Below are 21,479 nucleotides of genomic sequence, written 5' to 3'. Positions count from 1 at the left end.
TCCTGACATTAATCCTTTGATGCTCCCAGAGCTCCGTCCGTTCAGTCACTTTGCCATTCCTGTCTGGTTGTCTTTTTTCTTGTTGCTAACAACGACGGAGCCCTCGAGCTCGGTTGCTTTCGGTCGGCGCAAGGAACAATCAAAGATTACACCTCTCATCGGGTAGCAACAGTCTCTCGCGAGAAAGGAAGGGACAACACCGACAGGCAGATAGACAGACAACCTGGAATTGAATGCAAAACAAATAGTCACGTGTGCATACGAACAATGCCGGTCGCTTTCGTCCCGGCCTAGTCTGACCCGACCCAACCTGATCGGAATAGATGAGAACCTCCGGGCATGTGGGCGGGGGTCGATGGGGATGCGACCGCCAACTCTGGCGCCTTCTCGTCCGTGTGAAAATTTGGGTAACTGGACTGGAGCGGAACAATGTAAACGAGAGGGAAAGCATTGTGAAGGTCTTCTATCTCTAGTCATCACGAAAAGGATGTTAAAGTAGTCCCACTGTCGGGGAACGAGTAGACGAAAAGATGATCTTAATATGTGCAAACGCGATGGTGGTTATACATCAGGTAGATAATGATGTCTGGACGATATTGGGCGTCATCTAGATGTGTTGTCGCCTCTTCCGTTGCGGCCGTTGGGCTAGAAAAAGAAGGCCCAAACTAGGAGGATGATAGGGAATGAGAGGAGGGGAAAAGGAAGCGGTCACGGTAACGGTCACGGTAACGGTCGCGATGGCCGGCCGGCCGGCTTAACCGTCGGCGTGGCCGGAGGAAGTGGGGGGATTGCCAGAGAAAAGAGGGGAGAAAGGGATGCGGCCCATAACCGGGACCGCCGCAAAAAGTGGGATGATTGGCAGTTGTGTATTCACAACCTACCGGTCGGGTACCGAGCTGCTTAGAACAAGAATCAATCGCAGCCAGTGGACGGCGGCACGACTTGCCCTCGCCAGCAGGTGTCGTTGGATTGTGGCCGCCGGGCAGCTGCTGACTAACCGTCTGATTGATGCTTATAAGTAGTTGGTAAAGACGAAGATGTGAGGAGATGAGCTGCCACGGGGGAGGGTCGCAAGACATGGCCGCCTGGGCGGTATATGTAATGCATGAACAGTGAATTGATGCCTATTCGCTTCGGGAAGGGACAAACAAGGTCAAGTTAGGGCGATGGCGAGATGCCAGATCATCACGAATGGTACTACGACGAGAGAACTGGAGGTTTGGCTCCACACATTAATAAATACTTTGAATTTCGTGAGACTGATTCGTTACCACAGAATGACGCGGGGTGACAAGCCGTTAAAACGACAAAGAGAGTTCTAATAACTGTCATTGGTGGTTTTCACTGGACAGGAAAGCTGAAGAGCTCCTGGTGCACATACGACTACGTAGTGCATGCTGTTCGCTCCGTGAAAGAGGTCTCAACTAGGTGTGCACCGTCCATGTATATCCAAATATGCGGGTGTTTAGATCGGGAAAGCGCCGTGTTGGTGGTTGTGGGAGTGGTGGCGGAGTTAGTGGTGAAGGCGCCTAATACACTAGGATCCGTCTTCGCGTCCCAACATCCGGTGCCTTGGGGCTGGTTTGTGCGGCGTTGTCATTGAATCCTCCGATTCCCCGGGAAGGAACGGTCTGTTGGTTCACAGAGCAAATAGTGTGATCCTATCACCATGGTTTGGATGTGATCCCGGCATATGTTTCTTTATGGTCTGTGGAACAGCAAATCAAGTAGAATCGGCAAAGCCACCAAGCCAACAAGTGCGTGTTCTCGTAAATGCTCTGGCCAGGACAGACCAAGATGTCTTGTTTGCCCAGAGGTACCATGTTTTGGATGAATGGGTTGTCCAGGCTCTTTATTCCTGTACCACTTGTATCGCAACCGCCGATGATCTATGGGTGGATAGCGCCAACTGGTGTAAAGACAGTGCAACATGTTGCGCCCGTAATGCACAAGAGCAATGTTGAACAAACCCAAACATACGGGGAACTGTGCGACCTTCTTCACATTATTCCGACGAATGGTACCAACAACCATCTCAACCAAGACTTGTCACTTCCGCTTTCGGTTGCCTGGGTTGGTGATGTAGACCATGCCCCAACAGTGCCCGGGTAGGTATTTGATGGTCATAGGGCGCTCGTTCCCTGCGCCTTCTTCCTTTGCTGGAAATTGTCCGGCGCGTTCGGCGTCCAACAAAGAGATCGATAGGACAGTTGACGACGATGAGATGATGACCTAGTTGTTAGGATGCGGATAAGATTCCCTCAAGGTCGGAAGCCAACCACCAAATCAAACGCTGACCGGCAAACCAGCCAATTGCTTCGGTATCGTGGCGGGCAGCCTGGGACTGACTGAAGGAGTAGTTCGGGTCACGGTCGGTCTGCCGTTGTTGTTGCCGCGTTGCTTCCGTGGAAATTCCGGCACTCGTCAAGGATTGAAAGCCATCGTACCGCGACCATCATTCATTATCTTCCAGTTGAACATCATGGATGGCCAGGGCATGTACAGGCAGTGTGATGGATAGCAGATATAGTGGCTTTTTTTTTCCCCCATCTCTGTGCAGATTATGCTTGATGTTGTGAGTGCTGGCGGTTTCCATGAGGTTTTGATGCCAGTGACTATGTAGGTTGAGGTTTGTAAACCCGAGACGGACTTCCTCCACGATCGGGTTTGTCCAAACAGTTGATCAGGCAGTCCGTCGTGCGCCATTCCATTACACTTGTACACTACGCTAGTCGAACAGGGAGTGTCTCCACTTTTTTTTCTCTCCAGCCAACTGCCCCTTGCCATCCATTATGCGAATCCCTTAACTGAATGCAACTCCCGACCGCTGGTCATATACACTACACTACTATCGAATGATGCACAGAGATCCACAGTCACCCACGGCAAGAGCTCGAGTTCGTCGCTTCGACAAAGTATTCCTCCAGAGGCAGGTACATTTCGGTCCAATATGCTGACGGTTGGCGGCATCATATAATAACAAGGAGCTTCTGCCCGACCAGACATTCATGAATGCCGTGGAAACATAAAGATTGACGCCTGTACCCTTTGTCCCGCGTGGCTTTCCTTTTGGTGATGATCCTTTGGGCCATGGGCCGGAATCTCCATGTACCTCTTTGGTTGTAGACATCCCATCACACCTTCTCTTTCTCTCGGGTCTCTCGACTGATGGGCAAGCACAAGACTAGGCCTTTTTCTTGGGCCACTCCCACTTTCTCCTTCCACCACCTCACTCCTTCGAGGCCGCATTCGCCGGTCGCCCATACTGTATTGTTCATTATGGATATAGACACGGCATGGATCCGGGGTTGCCATTTCGGTCTTCTTTCTTTGGGTGCTGGCCCTCGACTGTTATTAATATTTGCCCTGTACTCCCTCTCATACCAGTTCACTTGACGCTCCTTTCCTTTCCTTTTGCACTTTCCCTCTCCATATGACCGTTTCGCAGCAGAAGCGATCCTGTTCATCCGGAGAACCTGGACATTCACTTGGGAAGTCGGACAGAAGACACAAGCCGAGAGACCCTGCCAGCACCTGCCCAGTGTCATCAGCCAATGTACGTACCTTACTTACATCAAGTTACATGTGGCAGTTCGGCTTAGTAACCACATTCAGTTCCATCCTACGTTCTCAGAGCCTCCCTAATCTTCACCACTGCCTTCTCCGGTCCGTCACACCATATCCGCCTTCACTACCGCCACTTGCCAACTTCTTCCCTCAGACTCCCGTCCGCTTTGTCTTCCTCCCCCAACTAGCTTACTGGCATCTCACCACCAGTATCACACATCAAACTCAAGTTTACTAAACCGTGCGACAGCATCAGCAACTCAAGCATCAACTCCTATAATTACGCACAACGCACAAGTACGTTACGCGGCAGTGTCAGAAAGGTTCTTCGACGTCAGCCCAAGATGAAACAGCCCCCGATCGAGGAACTTATCTATGGGTACATGTTCCCAAAGGCCCGGCCATCGGACCCCCCGAACTTTTCCGTCTTTCTCCAGAGGCATCTGATTTATGAGGTTCGACAAGAAGTACACTCGTATTACGGTCATATCGACACCCAAGAAGCGAAGTATCCCGGCCTTGATTACAACCACCCTATTCACCGCATTCGCCTAAGCCGCTGGACATGGCACCGTCGGCTCTTCCGCGCCTTCGATGCCCTCCGTTTGACCGAATGGGAAATCGCCAATCTGACAAAGTGGGAGGGCACAAGATGGGCCAAGGAAAAGTACGAAGAGGAGCAGGGGATTACCATCCGGGACACTACGGCCGACGGCCTTCCTGACTTGACCTGTCCTCGGGACAGGGTCAGGATTGAGCCTGAGTCTAGCTCTGAGCTCTGTAGGGAAGCTGCGCCGGAGGCTGTGAAGGAAGACGAAGACGAGATCATGAACGAGGACGGGGACGATGCCATGAGCGAGGAGGGCGGGATTGACTCAGCGCTGACCGTACCTCCGGCATTCTCAGGGCACCAAAGCATCGTCTCGAATAACGTTCTTGCTGCACCATCGGACGAGGAGTGGCTGAAGATTGCTATCGAAACTGGTCAACTACCACGCCACTCCGATACCACAAATAGCGAGCTTTCTGCGCCCCGTATTCTCGCCGCTGCTCGTGAAGGCCGATGGCACGAGGTTCCGACTATTTATCGAGATGTCCTACAGTCACGGATGGGGGCACATTTCGGGCCTCTTTTCGGCAACCCTCAGCTACGGACAAGGCACTTTCAGTATGGTACCACAGCGGAGCCAGCCAGGCGCACGACCTCAGAGCTTCGTCTGGCTACTGCAACCAACTTTTCTCAGCGAGTTGCGCGACCCGGTGCCTGATTGCCCAGTCACAACTCGCAAACGGCAAGGGTGTAACTTCATCTGTGAGGAGGTACTACGTGATTTTAGTCTATTCAGTCTGGTAACGAGGTGGAAATACTCGGCGTCCGTCGCTTTGGCTTTTTGTTGTTGGTTTGTCTTGCTAGCATGGCGTCAAGTGGGTCTTTTGGTTTTGTTGTTTATCTACTCTTTTCACCCTATTATACGATTGGTGGCGCAATATCATGAGTCTTTATAACCCCGAAAAATGGATTGCGGGGTGACAGACTTGGTTGGAGGTCATGGTGAGTTGGGTGGCATGTCAGATTTAACATTGTATACTTGTCAACAACACCAACATGGACAGCTGTGGAGAATTTGCATTGCAGTTTGTTTGCCCTAGAACATAAAATCGAGAAGCACTCAAGAAGAGGTTGCTTAAAAACAAGGTGAGACCAAGTGTATCTATTCATGAAGAAAACCATAGCATCAACTTGTAAAGTTCTATACCAGCACTGGTTGGGAACTTGTCTTGAAAAAATTACCATTCACAGTGAATCAAATCACAATACCATCAAGAATGGTATGAAAATATTATACCCAACGGACGTAGCCTCAAGAGATTGCGTGGGCATCGTACATCTACCTAACCGGCACCTGCCCCAGAGCACCCGACTGCAGCTTGGTATCTTGAACCGTGTAAGCCCGCAAGTCAAACCTTCCAACAACTCCCAGCAGCAAACGTAGTAGGCGCGTGGAGCCAGACAATTGTGAATGTTCGTAGGCGGCAGCTTCTCTGGCCAGGTTCAACAGTCAACTCTGTTCACGGTCTATTTCGTTTTCTTTTCTTTTTTTTTTTTTTTTTTTTTTTTTTTTTTTTTTTTTTTTTTTTTTGCTGAACTTCTACTTCCTCTTCTATAGATCAAAGTGGTTCTGTTTCTCTCGCTATTGATCAAAGCCACATTGATGACACTTGAACCTGTTCTTGTCACCAAAATGTGCAGTATGTTGTTCATTGAAGAGATGTACTACATCGGTAGTTGCGACTGGCGATGCCTTTCATTCCAGTGTCTGAATCCATTGTGAGGATGGTACAGCTATGACAACCTGTTGCTTGCAAAGCTGGTTGTCGAATTTTCGACTACCTCTAGTATATTCATTCGGGACCAGTTCTTCGCCATGACGACTTCACTAGACTTAGTGATTAGAACTTAGGACGTGTGGTCAATATATCCGCAAACAGGATTGCGACGGTAGTTTCTGCTTTGTTGATATCAGAATCCAAGACGATGAGGGGAAGCGTTTGAATAGGAAAACGACGTCTGGTCCATATCCAGGCCACTACAGCATTGGAGACACAGGAGTAAAGCTCAACAGGGTGGAAGACGATTTCGAATCTCGGTCGCTTAGGATTTGGTGGTGAACGATTGCGGACGAAATCCTACCAACAAGGAATGGTAGAGGAGGAGGCAGGTTGAATGTCTTTCAAGCCTCGGCTGTCGAAAAGACGGCAGTTGGTTATCCGTCAGGATTTCTGGCAGGCAGAGTCCAGGTAGGTAGGATACAAATATGTAAATGATAGCTTCCCCTTTTTCCGGTCAGTCCCGCGACTTGAGGAGGAGAGGCCGGGTGCGCTTTTGAACATGATGAAGAGCAAAGTGAAGAGTATAAACACTAATATTAAGAGAGGAGGGGGCCATAGAACCGTTATGAGAGCAGGCATGAAGAGCCATGGGGGAGGGGGGGGGGGGGAGGAACAAAAAAGGGGGGGTGGCCATGGGGTCACCGCCATACATCAACCCGTCTTGCTCGTGGACAATCCCACTAAGGTACTTGACCAAGAAACCACGAACGGACGAGAATGTCGTCAGCAACTCTCGGTCATTCCCACCCTTATACATTTCTCTTAGCCTGTTGTCCGCCCTCTAATTGCAGTAGTAATGTACACTAAGTACAGACTGACCAAACATGCAGGCCTGTCTGTCTGTCTAATAGAAAGGAACGCAAAGAAAAGAACATTTATACCGTCGCTATGTCTTGGAGTGAATTATCTTTCTTTTTAGATGTATGTGGTAGGTTGGGCAAATAATACACACCATGCTTAAACATCATTAGATGTCTTTGAAACAGCAGCAGGTGAAATCTCACACGGGATCCCTTTGTCTTGTGTATAAGGCAATACGTGATCCACATGTATTCTGCGGGGTGAGAATTGCGGGGGTAAGGGAATGGGTTCATGGATATCGTTGATGAAGCGGTTGTCTTGTGTGTCCAGTGTTTGTCGTCGTTCTTGGCCGTTTCCCGTTTTCCCAAGGCAGCAGTTGGCATCCCTCCTCAGACCGGCGGAGGAAGAGAGAGTTGGTGATCAGTAAACGCCCTCCTCTATTTTTTTCCTAAACAACCCTCGTTCGGCAGTTCCCATTTCCCTGCTCCTTTCTTTGACGTTCAAACCCAATAAACCCATTGATAATTGCCTCCCTGCGATGCGAAGCGCGTCTATCTTGAACTCGTTCCATGCGTCCTTCGTGCACAACTTCATCTCGGCTTCCCCATCTAGGCCTTCGCAAGAAGCGCGCTGAAGTAGGCCTCGATGTCGAAGTTGGGGCTCATGGGATCCTGGTTGACTGTTTCTTTGGGGCAAAGTCAGGCACCTGGTTAGCAAGTCCATTCTTCCCCTAGAACCCCCTCCCCCGGCTTTGGTTACGAGTAAATAATGCGGGCCGCCGGATCCGGGAGGAGGACTGCACATCACGTTAAAAAAAATCGGGCATGAACTCACGTCCACTAGGAGTAGAGACGGCGGAAACGGGCTGCTTGGACTTGGCGTAGGCCTCCTTGGCCTTGTTTATTAGCTCCTGCTTGTGCTCGTACTCGCGCTGGGCAGCAGCGGCCTTCTCAGCGGCGCTGATGGACCTCTGGTGGGTGAAGCCGTAGAAGATACCGGCGGCGAGGGCCGAGTACCGGAGGACCTGCGGGATATCCCATTTTTAGCTTCCGAACATTTTCTGATTTTCCAACTATAGCTTTCGAGGAATGCGCGACGGTGATCGAGTAGTGTCTTTGAGAAGGGCAGCCAGTAGGCGCACAAGATGCTCCTTCCCCCCCCTCCTCTCGTCACAGAGTCGACAGGTAGTGCATGACTGCGGTAGTTGTGGTGCTGGTGGAGGCGGCGGCGGCGGCAACGATGGTGCAACTCACGTTGGATCCAGCCTTGGAAGCGTTTGACGACATTTTTGGACGAGTTGGTGTTTGGCGAGGCCGGGTGCGCTCGGGGGTTCGGAGGAAAGGGGAATTAAAAGGTGGACTCGAAGACGGTCGGGGTGCGGCGGACGGCAATTGAGGAGGTCAATCGGGTCCTGGGTGGTGCGTCGTCGGGTCGAACGAGGGAAAAGTTGCGAGCGTTTAGCGTTGAGGGGGTGGAAAGTTCCAAGGTAGGACGTTTACGTCGGTGCTCAGGATGCGAAATGAAGTTTTGGAGCTTCGGGAATTTTCGCAGCCGTGACCGTCCACCGTTCTTCCTTACCCACAGTACCATTGTATCTTGGTAACAGCCGACTGGCTGCCCGGCGAAAAGCTGTTTCTTTACCGGTTTTTACGGCAAGAACGCCTCTGCTCCGGCGGGTTGGCGGCCAACGCGGGCTTCCCTGCACAGCGGTTGACTGACCCTGACAGCATTACCCGCTAGCGGGAACACCCACTGGACCGTAGCGATATGGGACGCCAGCGCGACTCACCACACGTGCGACATTCAGCCCGGGGGGGCAGGGGCACTCACTGACTAGAGGTCCATACCTCCCTTACCTTTATTAACCACATGCCCTTCTTGACCTCTCTGCCTGCCGAGGACTGACAGCCGGAGAGCCTGGGACGGCAGCCCGACGGCGAGGAGCAATGGCGATCACGTGCGTTGATGCTGGGTGAACACCCCACCGGTGTCATTGCAGCAGGCGGGCCCCGGTTGGCAGAAGCAAAGTTAGGTTGGACCCTCGAATAGAGTGAGTGGAAGAGAGGATGCCCACTGCAGCGGGCAGCTGGAGTGAGTGCTCAGGTGTGCTGAATCCCGTTGCGCGGGAGTTTCGTCTAGTCCCCCAAATGGAAACATCCATTGTCTTTTGTTTGGTCAACCTCCCTTTCCTTCCTTGCGGCAATCAACCGCGAAGAGGAACGAAAGGACGTCGCGCTTGGACGTGAGAGTCTGGAACACAGCACCGCTTTTGGATTTGAAACCTCTTTTCTTGACTTCCTAGCTGCATTGCCTTATCATTGCCATAACACCACGTCGCAACTCAGCAGCTTTGCCCCTCTTCCAGTCACTTTCCATTGTTCCACTCCACCTGCACATCAGACAACGCGACATCCGCCTCAACCTCCCACGAAGCTTTCTAAGCTCGCCCTACCTCGCACGGGTCGCATCCCTTCCAATAGTCGACCGCATTTTGCCAGGTGCTGGATACCCGCGTTGCGCCCCCCCAAGGGCTTGCGCCGGCAGCAGAAGTTGGCACTTCAGGGACCAGTCTGTCCAGGGACTGAATAGTAGGATTTGCAAAGATGCAGCAACGTCGGGATGAGATCCTCGCTAAGAAGGCGAAGCTCGCCGAGCTGAAGCGCCAGCGAGAGCTCCGTGCTACTCAGGTTAATGCCCGCTTGAGCATAGGAAGCGCAAGCGATGTGAGTGGATGGTCCTTGCTTGATATCTGCTCTTTCGCTTTTAAAGCTGATCTCTTTTTGTCCAGATAGTCAGCCCAACGCCCGGTAGGGCCGAAAGCCGTCGTGAGATCGAAACTCTGATTCAGAGCCTGGTTGGCGAAAGCAGACCCGTATCAGTCTCAACCGGCGCTAATTCTCCCCGCCTCCATGGAAGCCGACCCAACAGCGTAATAAGCGCCGGGGAAACTAGTATCTCGCCCTCGGAATATGCTACTCCAGCTCTCGGTCCCATACTTGCTTCTTCAAATCAGACCACGCAGGTCCTTTCCACGACTCTCACGACTGTTTACGAATGCCCACCGTCGCCAGTAAAGGAAGTGTTTACGTACAGCAAAGGAGTACAAACAACGGACGATTGGGTGCCCCAGCCAAAGCCCCGTAGATATTCGGACTCGGAAATCGACGAACCGCCTGCATCGCCCACTAAGACTAGGGTCAGCAGGAGGTTACGGGATCGCGAAGAAGAGTTACGCGAGAACATAAGAAAGGAGATCGAGCAGGAGTTGAAAGCGGCCAAGGAACTCGTCATAGATGGAGTGTACAAGCCGTCTGCTGCAGCCAACTTCCCCACGAGGAATCTTACCGACGAAGAGCTGAATGCCGTTACGCAATCCGACGACTTTATGGACTTCATCGATAAGTCGACCAAGGTTATCGAAAAGGCACTCGACCAGGAATACGATATTTTGACGGACTATACCCTCGGCGTAAACGATGTCGATGAAGAAGACGAACAGAACGGGAACACGGGCGGGAAGGGTCGGCGGAAGGTGAAGGAATTGGCCCAGTTCTATGACGAGCGGTGGTCCAAGAAGCGCATGATCAGCTCCATTGACTTCTCGCCCAAGTTCAGTGAACTACTCCTGGCATCATACACCAAGAACCCCTCGGCACCCCATGACCCAGATGGAATCGTGCAGGTCTGGAATATGCATTTGCACGATAGGCCCGAGTTTGTGTTCCATGCGCAATCCGACATCTTAACGGCCAAGTTTTCTCCTTTTCACCCTAACCTGATTATTGGCGGAGCCTATAGTGGACAGGTTCTGCTCTGGGACACGCGCGCTAGGTCAGCGCCTGTACAAAAGACGCCCCTGACAGGTTCCGGACACACACATCCTGTTTACTGTATCGATATCATTGGCACGCAGAACGCCAACAACATCATATCATGCTCAACAGATGGCCACATGTGCGGCTGGAGCATCGACATGCTTGCCCAACCTCAAGAGAACCTTACACTTATTGCCCCCCATCCATCCAGGACTGAAGACATGAGTCCCACGTGTATGGCGTTCCCGCAGGCCGACCCGACTTTCTTCCTGGTTGGTACGGAAGAGGGATCCATCTACCCGTGCCATCGGTACGATCGCGCCGGTGCCAAGGCCGGCGTAGATGCTCGCGTCAGTTATAGGGGCCATGCTGCTCCCGTTATGGCAGTCGACTTCCATCCCGCACGGGGTGTTGTCGACTTGGGGGATCTCGTACTGTCTGCTAGCTTGGATTGGAGCGTCAAACTCTGGAAGGCGCGCGCTCCTGCGGCAACGTCTACGGTTGTGACAACGGGTGGCGGTATCAACGTACCCGGTCAAGAGCATAACGGCGTCCAACCACTGATAGACTTTGTGCGCGAGGATGTCGTTTATGATGTGGCCTGGTCACCAGTAAAGCCTGGTGTGTTCAGCTTGGTTGACGGCGCAGGCTGGCTTGAGCTGTGGGATATCACCGTGGAGACTGAGGAGCCCGTTGCACGCATTTCTCCTAGCCCACGCAAAGATGGACGACCAATGCTGAGCAAGAGCTTAAACAAGGTCAAGTGGGAGCGTACTGAGGGCAAGCGATTGGCCACTGGCGGTATTGACGGCACGGTCACCATGTTCGAAGTTGGTCCGGATCTGGGTGGAAAGGAGGACTTGAAGAATGAGGAATGGCAGAGTGTGAAGAAGCTGGTGCAAAAGGCCGAGCATATGATTTCACTGAAAGAAGCGCAGGAGAAGTAGGATGGAGGAGATGTCAGACGCCTGATTTATTAGTATGCGGGTGGAAGACATTCGAATGGCATGCTTGATCACCAAGCTCGGTGCAGTGACTGTCTTTTTGAGTGCTACGAGTACGGCCTTAAAAGTGCTTGGTGACGGCATGAACCTTCTGTGAACAGAGTGTCTTCTGAATGCTGGCTCAGCTGTTTGGCTCTTCACCCCTGAATGTCAACAATAGGCTTATAACCCTAACCCTTCAATGACAATCGGAGCACAGTGTGCTTACGTAACTAGGCTAGGTTCCCCCATATATGGCGCAACAAAAAGGCACGCACATCGAAGAGATGACAGAATCTTCACCTCCTTTTCCTCCAGCGATTTCGTTCTACAAGGCAGCACCGTCTTGGACCACCAGCTCGTGCCACATTCCGTGTCAGCAATTCATAGTAGCCAAGCCGGCCTTTCTTCGCGTTTGCTGGCCTTTGACTTGTTGATTCTTTTTTCTTTGTTTTCTTTGATTCTCATCGTAAGTTGCTCATCCTCCCGTCTGGATTTCCCTCCCGGGCATTATGATGAATGATTCTTCCAAGAATTCTGCAATTCTCAAGTTCCCTCGGGCAACCGAGGCTCAGTGTGGACTATCAACACATTACTATTTCCCTGACCCGCCATGTCACCAAATTACTATTCATAGACACTAGAGTGTTTGAAGGATTGGCCTGCTGACATGAACAAGTTCAACAGATTTGGAGCATTTGTGATAGCACGGCAATATTGGCAAGACAGAAGCAACAAATTATGATTTTATTATTCGCAACACCTGAAATTTCCATTTACCTTGTGACTGTTTTGCTCATCACTTCATAATGTTTCTTCGTTCTCTCTCCTCATCCTGAGACATTTGTCCACAAACATAGAGGTAGCTTAGCATCCGTCTTCTCTTACGTATCGGTAGGAATCCAGTCAGGATACCTCGCACCCTTGACGTCGAACTTTGCCAGCGTCGCATCAATCTCATCCATCTCCTGATCCGTCAGCTCGACGAACACAGCGTTCTCGTTGACCCGCTCCACCGTCGTGGCGCCGGGGATGGGGATGATCTCTGGCATGCCCGGCCGGCGCGACAGGCACCGTGTCCAAGAAATGGCTAACTGCGCGGGCGTGCAACCCTTCTTCTTGGCCATCTCCTCAACCTGGCGGACAAGCTGGAGGTTGATGTCGAAGTTCTCCTCGGAGAAGCGGGGGAAGTGAAGCAACATTGGAAACGTGGAAAGATCGTCACGCGATTTGATCTGCCCGGTTAGGATCTGTTGTTGCCGTAGGTAGTTAGCTGGCATTGCCCCCCAAATCAAGTGAAGACATGAAAGTATCAGGGAAAGAAAAACTTACCCCTCTTCCCAAAGGACTATAAGCAATCAACGGAATCCCATACTCCTTGCAAGCCGCCGCCACCCCATTGTCCAAGACCTCCGTCGCAAACAAACTCAGCTCTACCTCCACGCACACCACCTTCGTAATCTTGACCGCCTTGTGAATCGTCTCCGCGCTAACCTCACTCAAACTGATTCCCCCCAACAGTCCCTTGTCGATATACTCCTGCATGACCCCAAACGTCTCCTCCATGTCCACCTTCGGATCACGTCTGGCAGCCTCAAAAATATCCAACTTTTTGCGCCCGTTCAACTGCTTGATTACGGTATCCAAAGATCGGCGGACTTCGGCCGCGGATCCGTCGGGGTGCATCCCGTCGACGCCGCCACAGCCTTTGATGGAGAGGACGACTTTGTCGGCGTCTTCTGGGTAGAGGGAAAAGTAGCGCTCGAGAAGGATGGGCGAGTTGTATGGGGGTTGCCCGTAGAATTCGCCGCCGTTCCAGAAGTTGAGACCGTGCGAGAGGGCGGCGCGCATAGTAGCGAAGGCTTGCTCCTGGGGAACGGGGTTGGGGCGCCAGGTGAAGCCTGTGTGGTTGTTAGTTTTGGATTGGCGTTTGGAAGATGTGTGAGGGAGAGGGAGACGAAGACTCACCCATGAGGCCGAAGCCTGTTGGCCCGATTTCTTTTCCGACGAGTTGAGGCATGTTGCCGGGTTGTGTTGGCTGAAAATAAATTGTTTCTTTTGCTTGATGTAGATGGTTATATTGTGACCGCAGTGAACGTGTGATCTTCTTGGCTTCAGATGAGGGTGGCAGCTTCAGTTCTTATACATTACCCCCATACGATATCTTAGTCAGACTTCAAGGGTCTCTAAACCTGTCGCTCATTCTCGGAATATCTTCTTTGGTACCGATCCCAATTCAGACCCCGCCCGTTCTCCATCACATCGCCTCAGAATCACAGTTCCCCGAATTATCTGACCCCGCGGCCAGGAGATCCATGACGTCTGAACCCCGCGGGCTCCCTTCGCGGCGGGTGGTTCGGCTCGCCGCGTCCCGCCACCCGGACTTTACACAAGGAACCTTGCTGTTTTTGGAAATGGAGATCTAGACCGTGAAAGAACATCGAGATTCGAGACGTCGTTAGTTGCTTATCTCCGGAGCGCGGTGTAAAATCCGAGTGGCTTGTAACCGGGGCCCGCGGCTTCCCGCTATTCAGTGTCATCGCTTTTCCTCGTTGGACTGGGTTTTGAACCCACGTTATATTCTACTGGCCAATTAGGTGATTTACTTGGTTGGCTAGGGAAGCTCGGGCGTCGACGCGCGTGTCTTCTGAGAAACCTATTGGCCATACAGCCTAGAGATAAGATTCAGTTGAATGAGGAATTGCGGTACCGATGACCGTGTCTCGCTGTCCAACGTTAGGTGGTTACTAGACTACCTAAGTCAGTAATGGAAGCCGGATATAAGGGTGATGGCTGATATGTAAGCTGACGGGGCCCCAATCTGATGCTTTCCATGTTTTGCACCTTCTCGCATGTCGGCCTGGTTGGTAATAAGGCTGGACTGGGAGAGAATGGAAGCTGTAGGCCAATCTCTAGTGGTCTATGGTGTAGAGTTGATCGGTTGATCACGAGTATCAAATGTTATTGGGTTCACTCTTCAAGAACTTGCTGTTCATGTTTATGTCAGTGACCTCCAGTTTCTCATAGTCCTCCACATATCGCCCATATACGAAACGCACACTCTATTACAACGAGTACATTTTTCTAATCCATAGGCCTCCATCAATATCTGCTTACATCCTCATCCAAAATCTACCAGCCTCTAGATCTCGACCAGCCGCGGAATATCCGGCAACTGCACCATACTCCCGCCCTCATCCTCATCCTCACAAGTCGCCTTCATGTTACCCGGAATCGTGACTACCACCTGCCCCTGATCCTGCTTCGGAGCATGCATAGACGCCGCAAGGCCCTTGACCGGCTTCCTCTCATTGAGCCCCTCCTTCTCCTTTCTCCCCTCCGTTTCATCACCCGCTCCACCATCGCCTGCAACGGGCTTCCCCGTCGCAGCATTTAACATCGCCTCTGTTGAAGCCCCGGCACCGATATCGACACCGGCAGGAGTAGAACCACCCCCAACCGTTTCCCCTCCAGAACCAGCGCGTCCCTGATCAGCAGCAGCACCCCCCTTCTTACCCCCGTCATCAGCAGTAACAAGACTCACCGTCCCATCCTCGTTAAACGTCACCTTGACATTCTTGCGGTTTCTATCCAGTGGCGTCTTTTCTCCCTTACGCTCAAATCGTTGTTGGGACTGCTGCTGTTGTTGTTGTTGTTGCGATTGCTGTTGTTGGCCAGAGACACCACCATGTCCATATCCATGCACCAACAACGCATCAGCCGGATGACGAAGTGGGTGGTGAGGACTACCATATCCCGGGGGAATCAACATGGAACTGAGTAGGCGGAGGCGTTGGTTGAATTCCCGCTGTTGGGCTTTGAGTTTTCTGTTACTTAGTTTTTTTGCTGTTGTTGGTAGTGTTATTCCAGACAAATTTGGGAGCATATGATGGGGGTTATGGGCCATGGGAGTGCAAGGGACGGGTGGAGGAGAAACAGGACCACCACCACCACCATCACCACCACCACTACCACCAATACCGGCAGCGACAGCAGTCTGCTTTGCCTTACTAGACATCCCGATGCCAGTAGCAGCAATCCACCACGCAGGAATCTCACAGAGGCCAACCTCGAGAAGACCTTCAAGCGTGGTGGGCATGGCGTGTCTGTGACGGCAGAAGGTGCCCCATTTGCAGGTGCCGTGTTGACACCAGTGGCGGCAGTATTCCTGGGGACCTGAAGCAGAAGAAGCGGCAGCGGGTGTAGTATTAGAGCTGTTGACACCAGGACCAGCAGAATTGGGAACTACCGTAGGAGGGCTGGCAGCAGGTGTTGCGACATCGGTTTTGGCAGCGGCGGGCCTGGGTGGTGTAGCCATTGTGTTGTGGGGAACGCTTGCCCTTTGATCCGCAGTGCTTGTAGTGCCAATAGGGGACATGTCGTCTCGGTAGACAGTCGGATGACTACGAGATGCAAACTGAGGAGAAGGAGGTGGTGCGAGTAGGGCAGAATGATGACTGGCATCCTGTGCTTCGGTTTCTCGGGCGATGCTCCTTTCGACCAGATCGGCCCATCGCATTGTATGCATTGCCTCATCTTCGGCGCGGGTCATCCTGGGCGGGTTTGTGCTTGTCGGTGCCATGCTAGGGTGAGGAATATGCGGAGATTTTTCCTGAAAAGAAGAGGAATGGATTATACTGGAATCACTTCCGGTGGGACCTGCTGGTGTGTTATACGGAACTCGCTCTGGGTGCTCAGGATGAGCCATGGTCCGCTGTCCAGGAGCGCAGGCACCCCTTGAGACCAATGTGGCTTTGGGCGAGTCTCTCCACCCAAATTCCTCATGGGAATTAGGCTCGATGATCCGTACCCGATATGTGCCTTCGTTGTGCGGGACAATACCGAGGTTATAGAGCCCCGTGGTCTGCTCGACCGTCAGCTCTCGAGGTAGGCCAATGTCAATCCAGTCGGGAAGCTCGTCCACAGCAATCAAGGGGACCATCGGACCTTGTTTTCTATGAATTGCTCCGGTGTCATTGCGCAAAACCTCAGTGTCAGGTCGGGCAACGAAGAACTGAGGTTGCGGTACCATGGTGAGTGAGTGAGGTTGACTGACGTCTTGGTATCTGGCGAGACAGCTAATGGGAGGTAAAGAGACCCTGAATCACTCGGGCTGTGCGTATGGCCGCAGGAGGATCAATAAGACTTTGTTCGAATTGGCTTGTTCTGGCTATAGACGTTAGCTCGAACTGAGGGCAAAGGATCCAGCTTTATAGGGTCATGTCTGGCATGCCGTGACATGCTGCCTATTACTTTGTCAACACAGGTTTGCTGCAGCTATTATACCCGACAATCCTCAGAGAACTTGTCAAGCGCTCAAGCTTTGAGTGAACAAACAGACAGACGACCCTTCAAACATACGAGAGAGATGGGCTGGAAGGAAGGACCGGAACAAGCCTTCTAACAATCGTATTTGGATTTCTGTGGTGTGTCGAACATGATCGGTTGGTAACTGGGATTACACAAATGCCGATTGTCTAACACAAGGGCATTGCTTTCGCGTTATCTTCACCGCAGTTCGACCCTGAGTTTAGCCTCAAGGCCATCCACGCAGTAACCAAATTGGCGAGGACCATCCTTCAGCTCAACTTCGCGCCTCACAAATCTTCCACCTTTCTTTCCGGCTATAGATGTGCCTGCGAGAGAGGCGGCATCATCCTGTCTGCGCTCTCTCTCTGCCTCTATCTCCTCGTCTTCACTACTGTCACCATCGTGATCGTCGAACCCACCAACTGGGTCCCATTCACCAGTCTCCCACACCAGTCGTAGCTTCAGAGGCGGCAAACCAAACATTCTCCCCGCAATTCCCTTGACTGCATAAATGTCAAAAGATTTGGGTATCTGCACAATCCTCTCTGCCGTTGATGTGTTGACGCCTGACTCAGTGGACGCCAGCTCGGCTAGGTACAAGTGAACAGTAATTAGCCTTGCTTCAAGGTAATTCGGGTTGATGTCCTGTTGACGGGATACTACTGGCTCGCCGTAAAGGTCACATAGCTCAGCCCAGCGTCGATGGCGTGCCAGCACTTGAGCTTCGTCTGCCTCCGCGGTGGTTGACAACTGTCGAGCTATGCGAGAAAGGTAGTACATCTCAGCGTTGGTACGGTCCGCGGCAGTGATATTGCTGAAGTTGAGCGTCCTGATAGACGGGAGGCGCGCGACCATCAGCATGAATGCCTCATCACTGGCGGCGGTGCCCTTCTTCGAGCTGTCTGTTTCCAAACCAGCCCCATCCTCGAGTCCCGGATTCTCGTAAATTGGATTGTGGGAGAATCGCAAGGAAGTCAATCCGGGGAACACGTCAAGAAGAGCGTCAACGAATGACCAATCGCTGACCTTGTTGTACGACATATCTAGATATTGAAGGCTCTTGCCAAAAACCGGTACCTCTTTGGAAGGAGAGGACATGATGGTGGATATCAAGTTACCCTTCAGATGCAGATTTCGAAGGGTACTCATACTCGTAAGAGCAGCAATATCTTCCAGTGATGTAAACTCGTTGAACTCCAGGTTCAGAGACACTAGTGTTGATGTGAAGGATACTGCTGGCGGGATTGGTGCGAGACTAGACAGCTGGTTCGTGCCGATTTCGAGAAGAGTCAAGGAGGGTAACTTGGAGGCAACATGACATATTTCAGACCAACTCAAGAGGGTCTCGCCGAGTTCGAGCTCCTTGACGCCCTTGAAGGCTTTATGCGGTCCGTTGAGCTTGTCGTCTTCGATGACGTTTTGGAAACGATTTCCGCTGTTCAGTGTCAGTCTTCGTCACATTTTCGAATGGTTCGTAGCAGGCGGACTTGGCTCCGAAGAAGTTCACAAAAAGAAAAAGGACATACTTGGCTCTTAAACTGTGCAAAGAATCCAACTCGGAGCAGATGTCCACCACAGTACCGAAATCGGTGAACAAGTTACGGCTGATATCTAGCTCGACAACCTTGGGACAAGTCTGGCGGATGGTCTGATGATCTTCCCGGTCTGTGTTATGTGAATATGCAGAGGTGATGCATGACCCATCAAGGATGACAATCTTCAGTTCGCTCAACTGGGCCTGCTTGCGGCGAATCTTGTCAAAGCCGACCTCCTCGGCAACCTTGCCACCGACAACGATTTGCTTCTCAGGCAGCATGGGCCCATTATCAGAAGGCACGTCAGATGCATACTTGAGCTGGAGTGCAGAGAGAAAGGTCTGGGGTGCATCTGCCGGTCTAGTTGGACGGATGAAAGACGCTGCTGTCGCTGACTTGGATTTGCCTGAGATAGCGTTAATGGCCGTACAGTCTGCGTTTAGACGGTTGGATGGGTGAACCTCACATGTAAAATATCGGATGCCCTTGTGCTGGCCAGCGTGTTTGCCGCGTGCCGGATCATCCCATTCAACTCCAAGCCATGAGCCAGTGGTGCCCTCGAGCTCACCAATAAACCGGACGGTGCACAGGGCGCCGTCGTAGGACCTTCTTTGGCCGATGTGAGGGGTAATGGAAGGCATCTTTTGACAATATTTTGATAGACCAACGGTCAAAAAAAGCGATTGTCTGATTTTTTTTAAATTTTTTTTTCCCCCTCCGCCGCTTGATACACTTCGAGCTGTACCGCTAGACGAATGTTGATTGTCGAAGAGGATGTAATTTTGGTTGCTACCTTGACGATTTCTGTTCGTTCAGTTGAGCGTGCTGCTGTACAATACTTTAAAATGGAAGGCAGTCACTGTGGAGGAATTGTAGAGCGTCCCATTTGAGGCAGCAAACCACTATTTGAATGCACCTAAATAACTAGGTATCTTAGGTGCAAGCCGCCGTAAGACCTACGAATTTTGGTGCCAAGAACTGGACAACATCAGCGGGCACCGCAACACCATAACACCGCATCACGAACCTCCTGACAAATGCAAACATTGACGCCAAAACGATTAAGTATAAGATGTGGCTGACGCTAGCGATAATCTTAAAAATCCGCCCATTCGTTGTTACTGCTGGCATCTTTATGGTATCATGAAATCTCTCTGCCATTTCCATTCATACAAACAGCAGCCGCTTGCTCATGCTTATATATACAACAATGACCACAGTGTCTCACAACTTGCTCTGAGGAGCAGGTCCGACGCACTTCATCAGGGCGCGTCCATTGCTGAGCACGACTTTACCACCCTCGATCTGGACCTGGAAACGTATCTCCTCCCAGCCGTCCTTGATCTCACCAGTCTTCCACGCCGACGCAACAAGCTTATCACCGCCACGGACAGGGCTGGCGAAGCGGGCCTGGTACTCCTTGATGTTGGCGGGGTCGCTGCCGCCAAGGTGTTGGAGCAGGCCGTGGCAAGCCCAATTCCACGAGTACAGACCGTGAATGATGACGCCTCCGAAGCCCATCTTCTTGCCGGGCTCGGGATCCGCATGGAGGGGGTTGTAATCGCCGTTTAGACGGTACAGAAGAGGAGTCTCGGGCGTCGTCTGGTTCTCAAACACAGCATCAGGCTTCTTGTCCTTGGGAGGGGGGAAGTTCTGGGTGGCGGGACCCTTAGGGCCGCCCCAGTTGCCCTGGTTGACGTAGAAGGAAGAGGTGTGGATGCGCGAGTAAACTTCGTGGTTGGCAGTATCTACGATATCGGTCTGGGTCTCGACGACAGAGCCCGGGCGACCCTTGTCGTAGACGCCGACAACCTTGGTCCGCGACTCAAACCTTTTGCCCTCAGAGGAGGTGGGAAGCTGCTTGAAGAATTCGATCCGGCGCTGTCCGTCAACGACACGAGCGGGATCGAAGACAGGCACGCCGGGAATGGCAATGGACTTCTGGGCGGCGTAAAAGTCAACTACATCTGAGGAGTCGAGCTTGAAGGCTGCAAAGCCGTCAGTCATACATTGGAAAGCCTAGTGAGCATATGAAATACCTACACAAAGCCAGAGGATAGGTGGGAAAAGGAACGAAGTTGGGATGAAGCTCGTAGAGGAAGTGAAGCTCCTCAGCCTTGCATCCGATGGACTGGGCAAAGAGCAAGAGATCCCTCTTGCACCAAGAGACACTCTTGGGCGGGTATTCGAAACCAACTCCGGGGCCGGGCATTGTGAAGATGTTGAAATTGCTCGTTTTGTGTGGCAAGGAGAGACAGAAGAATGCGAATCGTGGGACGGAGGTTCGTCCGAGATTGGAATTACAAAACACAGATTCACAGACTGTCACGGGCTTTTATGTATCAACAATCTCCCTGTCGCTTTTCGGACAAGAGAATCCCCTGGTTGCGGAGGGTGGCACTGGACGGAAACCCGGATTCGATTGCGATGCCGGTGGAGGGATGAGTGATGCGGGGGATAAGGCAGGCCGATAGTACCTCGGCAGGCCTGAGCTTAGAGAGGTTCACTGTGTGGGGTTGTGCCCGTGTCCGCATTCGCGACGGCTTCTAGGTTTCCCATCTTAGACCGCAATATGGACTGTGTATGTTAGGCGCCCGCTCGGCGCCCTTTTGCGGCACTCGGCAGTCCTGTCCCTGACCGAAGAAAAACGTGAAAAGAGCTCATTGAAATCCAATTTTGGCCGGTCAAGTCATATCCAAGGAGGCGATGTCGTGTCTACGTAGAATCTTGTCAATTGAAGCTCACCAAGACCCCAACTGTGTGGAAGCGATTGGCAGCCGGCCTTAAGAGAGGTCTCGAAGGCGAGCGTTGCTGTCCACGCCGGGTTTTGATGCAGAGCGAGAAGTGGATGTCCACTCCCCCAAAAACAGGGGACACAAACCTTGATAAGATAAGCAATAACACCAAAAATTTCCAGACCACCGCCTCTCCAAGTGAAGGGGTCGTGAGCCCTCATCCAGGGTTCCCTTCATTGAATAGCATCATTGCCTTCGTCATCTCCAGCTGTTTTCCGGGCGCGTGATACCCTTTCAAGATTTCTTTTGAGAATCGTATGCGCCGTTATTGTTCACCTACCA

The 21,479-nt window shown here is 52.0% G+C and overlaps 8 protein-coding genes across 8 annotated transcripts; 3 read left to right on the top strand and 5 right to left on the bottom strand.

Annotated features, from left to right (window-relative positions):
* Positions 1-3,433: 3,433 nt before the first annotated feature.
* B0T23DRAFT_402188 (uncharacterized protein) lies at positions 3,434-4,835 on the top strand (the record flags this gene model as incomplete). The annotated part of the gene is made up of 2 exons (XM_062838649.1): positions 3,434-3,560; positions 3,778-4,835. The coding sequence occupies 2 exons, from the start codon at positions 3,434-3,436 to the stop codon at positions 4,833-4,835; spliced, it is 1,185 nt and encodes a 394-aa protein (XP_062695247.1).
* Positions 4,836-7,254: 2,419 nt separating this feature from the next.
* Positions 7,255-8,435, bottom strand: B0T23DRAFT_71397 (ATP synthase E chain-domain-containing protein). The gene is made up of 3 exons (XM_062841683.1): positions 8,013-8,435; positions 7,594-7,783; positions 7,255-7,438 (listed from the first exon to the last, which is right to left on the bottom strand). Exons 1-3 carry the CDS (start codon positions 8,043-8,045, stop codon positions 7,368-7,370), a joined length of 294 nt encoding a protein of 97 aa, XP_062695246.1. The 5' UTR covers positions 8,046-8,435; the 3' UTR covers positions 7,255-7,367.
* Positions 8,436-9,184: 749 nt separating this feature from the next.
* On the top strand, positions 9,185-11,640 carry B0T23DRAFT_71457 (WD40-repeat-containing domain protein). Its single transcript, XM_062841684.1, has 2 exons — positions 9,185-9,482; positions 9,548-11,640. The coding sequence occupies exons 1-2, from the start codon at positions 9,363-9,365 to the stop codon at positions 11,519-11,521; spliced, it is 2,094 nt and encodes a 697-aa protein (XP_062695245.1). The 5' UTR covers positions 9,185-9,362; the 3' UTR covers positions 11,522-11,640.
* B0T23DRAFT_71517 (uncharacterized protein) lies at positions 11,641-12,478 on the top strand. Its single transcript, XM_062841685.1, has 2 exons — positions 11,641-12,026; positions 12,245-12,478. Exons 1-2 carry the CDS (start codon positions 11,760-11,762, stop codon positions 12,365-12,367), a joined length of 390 nt encoding a protein of 129 aa, XP_062695244.1. The 5' UTR covers positions 11,641-11,759; the 3' UTR covers positions 12,368-12,478.
* B0T23DRAFT_71393 (Aldo/keto reductase) lies at positions 12,232-13,711 on the bottom strand. Its single transcript, XM_062841682.1, has 3 exons — positions 13,526-13,711; positions 12,890-13,458; positions 12,232-12,807 (listed from the first exon to the last, which is right to left on the bottom strand). The coding sequence occupies exons 1-3, from the start codon at positions 13,575-13,577 to the stop codon at positions 12,442-12,444; spliced, it is 987 nt and encodes a 328-aa protein (XP_062695243.1). The 5' UTR covers positions 13,578-13,711; the 3' UTR covers positions 12,232-12,441.
* Positions 13,712-14,511: 800 nt separating this feature from the next.
* Positions 14,512-16,589, bottom strand: B0T23DRAFT_352472 (uncharacterized protein; the record flags this gene model as incomplete). Its single annotated transcript, XM_062836091.1, has 2 exons — positions 14,512-14,586; positions 14,739-16,589. The coding sequence occupies 2 exons, from the start codon at positions 16,587-16,589 to the stop codon at positions 14,512-14,514; spliced, it is 1,926 nt and encodes a 641-aa protein (XP_062695242.1).
* Positions 16,590-17,013: 424 nt separating this feature from the next.
* Positions 17,014-19,441, bottom strand: B0T23DRAFT_71309 (uncharacterized protein). The gene is made up of 3 exons (XM_062841681.1): positions 18,869-19,441; positions 18,394-18,808; positions 17,014-18,302 (listed from the first exon to the last, which is right to left on the bottom strand). The coding sequence occupies exons 1-3, from the start codon at positions 19,041-19,043 to the stop codon at positions 17,066-17,068; spliced, it is 1,827 nt and encodes a 608-aa protein (XP_062695241.1). The 5' UTR covers positions 19,044-19,441; the 3' UTR covers positions 17,014-17,065.
* A 1-nt stretch (position 19,442) lies between these two features.
* On the bottom strand, positions 19,443-20,992 carry B0T23DRAFT_71301 (HotDog domain-containing protein). Its single transcript, XM_062841680.1, has 2 exons — positions 20,446-20,992; positions 19,443-20,390 (listed from the first exon to the last, which is right to left on the bottom strand). The coding sequence occupies exons 1-2, from the start codon at positions 20,612-20,614 to the stop codon at positions 19,627-19,629; spliced, it is 933 nt and encodes a 310-aa protein (XP_062695240.1). The 5' UTR covers positions 20,615-20,992; the 3' UTR covers positions 19,443-19,626.
* Positions 20,993-21,479: the final 487 nt, after the last annotated feature.

Source organism: Neurospora hispaniola (assembly GCF_033458365.1).
Source record: "Neurospora hispaniola strain FGSC 10403 chromosome Unknown B0T23scaffold_2, whole genome shotgun sequence".
In the NCBI taxonomy this organism is placed as follows: Eukaryota; Fungi; Ascomycota; class Sordariomycetes; order Sordariales; family Sordariaceae; genus Neurospora; species Neurospora hispaniola.
The sequence above is the reverse complement of the archived record's forward strand: the minus strand, read 5'-3'. Positions and strand labels throughout refer to the sequence as shown.

What these genes read in the sequence shown, in the direction of transcription:
- B0T23DRAFT_71397 (XM_062841683.1), bottom strand. Translation starts at nt 8,045, where the DNA reads ATGTCGTCAAACGCTTCCAAGGCTGGATCCAAC. An exon ending in CTTCCAAGGCTGGATCCAAC is followed by an intron (nt 7,784 to 8,012) that starts GTGAGTTGCACC and finishes GATATCCCGCAG; the next exon opens with GTCCTCCGGTACTCGGCCCT. An exon ending in CGTCTCTACTCCTAGTGGAC is followed by an intron (nt 7,439 to 7,593) that starts GTGAGTTCATGC and finishes CCAAAGAAACAG; the next exon opens with TCAACCAGGATCCCATGAGC.
- B0T23DRAFT_71457 (XM_062841684.1), top strand. Translation starts at nt 9,363, where the DNA reads ATGCAGCAACGTCGGGATGAGATCCTCGCTAAGAAGGCGAAGCTCGCC. An exon ending in GCATAGGAAGCGCAAGCGAT is followed by an intron (nt 9,483 to 9,547) that starts GTGAGTGGATGG and finishes CTTTTTGTCCAG; the next exon opens with ATAGTCAGCCCAACGCCCGG.
- B0T23DRAFT_71517 (XM_062841685.1), top strand. Translation starts at nt 11,760, where the DNA reads ATGACAATCGGAGCACAGTGTGCTTACGTAACTAGGCTAGGTTCCCCC. An exon ending in TGTTTTCTTTGATTCTCATC is followed by an intron (nt 12,027 to 12,244) that starts GTAAGTTGCTCA and finishes CAAGTTCAACAG; the next exon opens with ATTTGGAGCATTTGTGATAG.
- B0T23DRAFT_71393 (XM_062841682.1), bottom strand. Translation starts at nt 13,577, where the DNA reads ATGCCTCAACTCGTCGGAAAAGAAATCGGGCCAACAGGCTTCGGCCTC. An exon ending in AACAGGCTTCGGCCTCATGG is followed by an intron (nt 13,459 to 13,525) that starts GTGAGTCTTCGT and finishes ACAACCACACAG; the next exon opens with GCTTCACCTGGCGCCCCAAC. An exon ending in ATAGTCCTTTGGGAAGAGGG is followed by an intron (nt 12,808 to 12,889) that starts GTAAGTTTTTCT and finishes CGGCAACAACAG; the next exon opens with ATCCTAACCGGGCAGATCAA.
- B0T23DRAFT_71309 (XM_062841681.1), bottom strand. Translation starts at nt 19,043, where the DNA reads ATGCCTTCCATTACCCCTCACATCGGCCAAAGAAGGTCCTACGACGGC. An exon ending in GGGCATCCGATATTTTACAT is followed by an intron (nt 18,809 to 18,868) that starts GTGAGGTTCACC and finishes ACGCTATCTCAG; the next exon opens with GCAAATCCAAGTCAGCGACA. An exon ending in TTGCACAGTTTAAGAGCCAA is followed by an intron (nt 18,303 to 18,393) that starts GTATGTCCTTTT and finishes GACACTGAACAG; the next exon opens with CGGAAATCGTTTCCAAAACG.
- B0T23DRAFT_71301 (XM_062841680.1), bottom strand. Translation starts at nt 20,614, where the DNA reads ATGCCCGGCCCCGGAGTTGGTTTCGAATACCCGCCCAAGAGTGTCTCT. An exon ending in CACCTATCCTCTGGCTTTGT is followed by an intron (nt 20,391 to 20,445) that starts GTAGGTATTTCA and finishes ACGGCTTTGCAG; the next exon opens with CCTTCAAGCTCGACTCCTCA.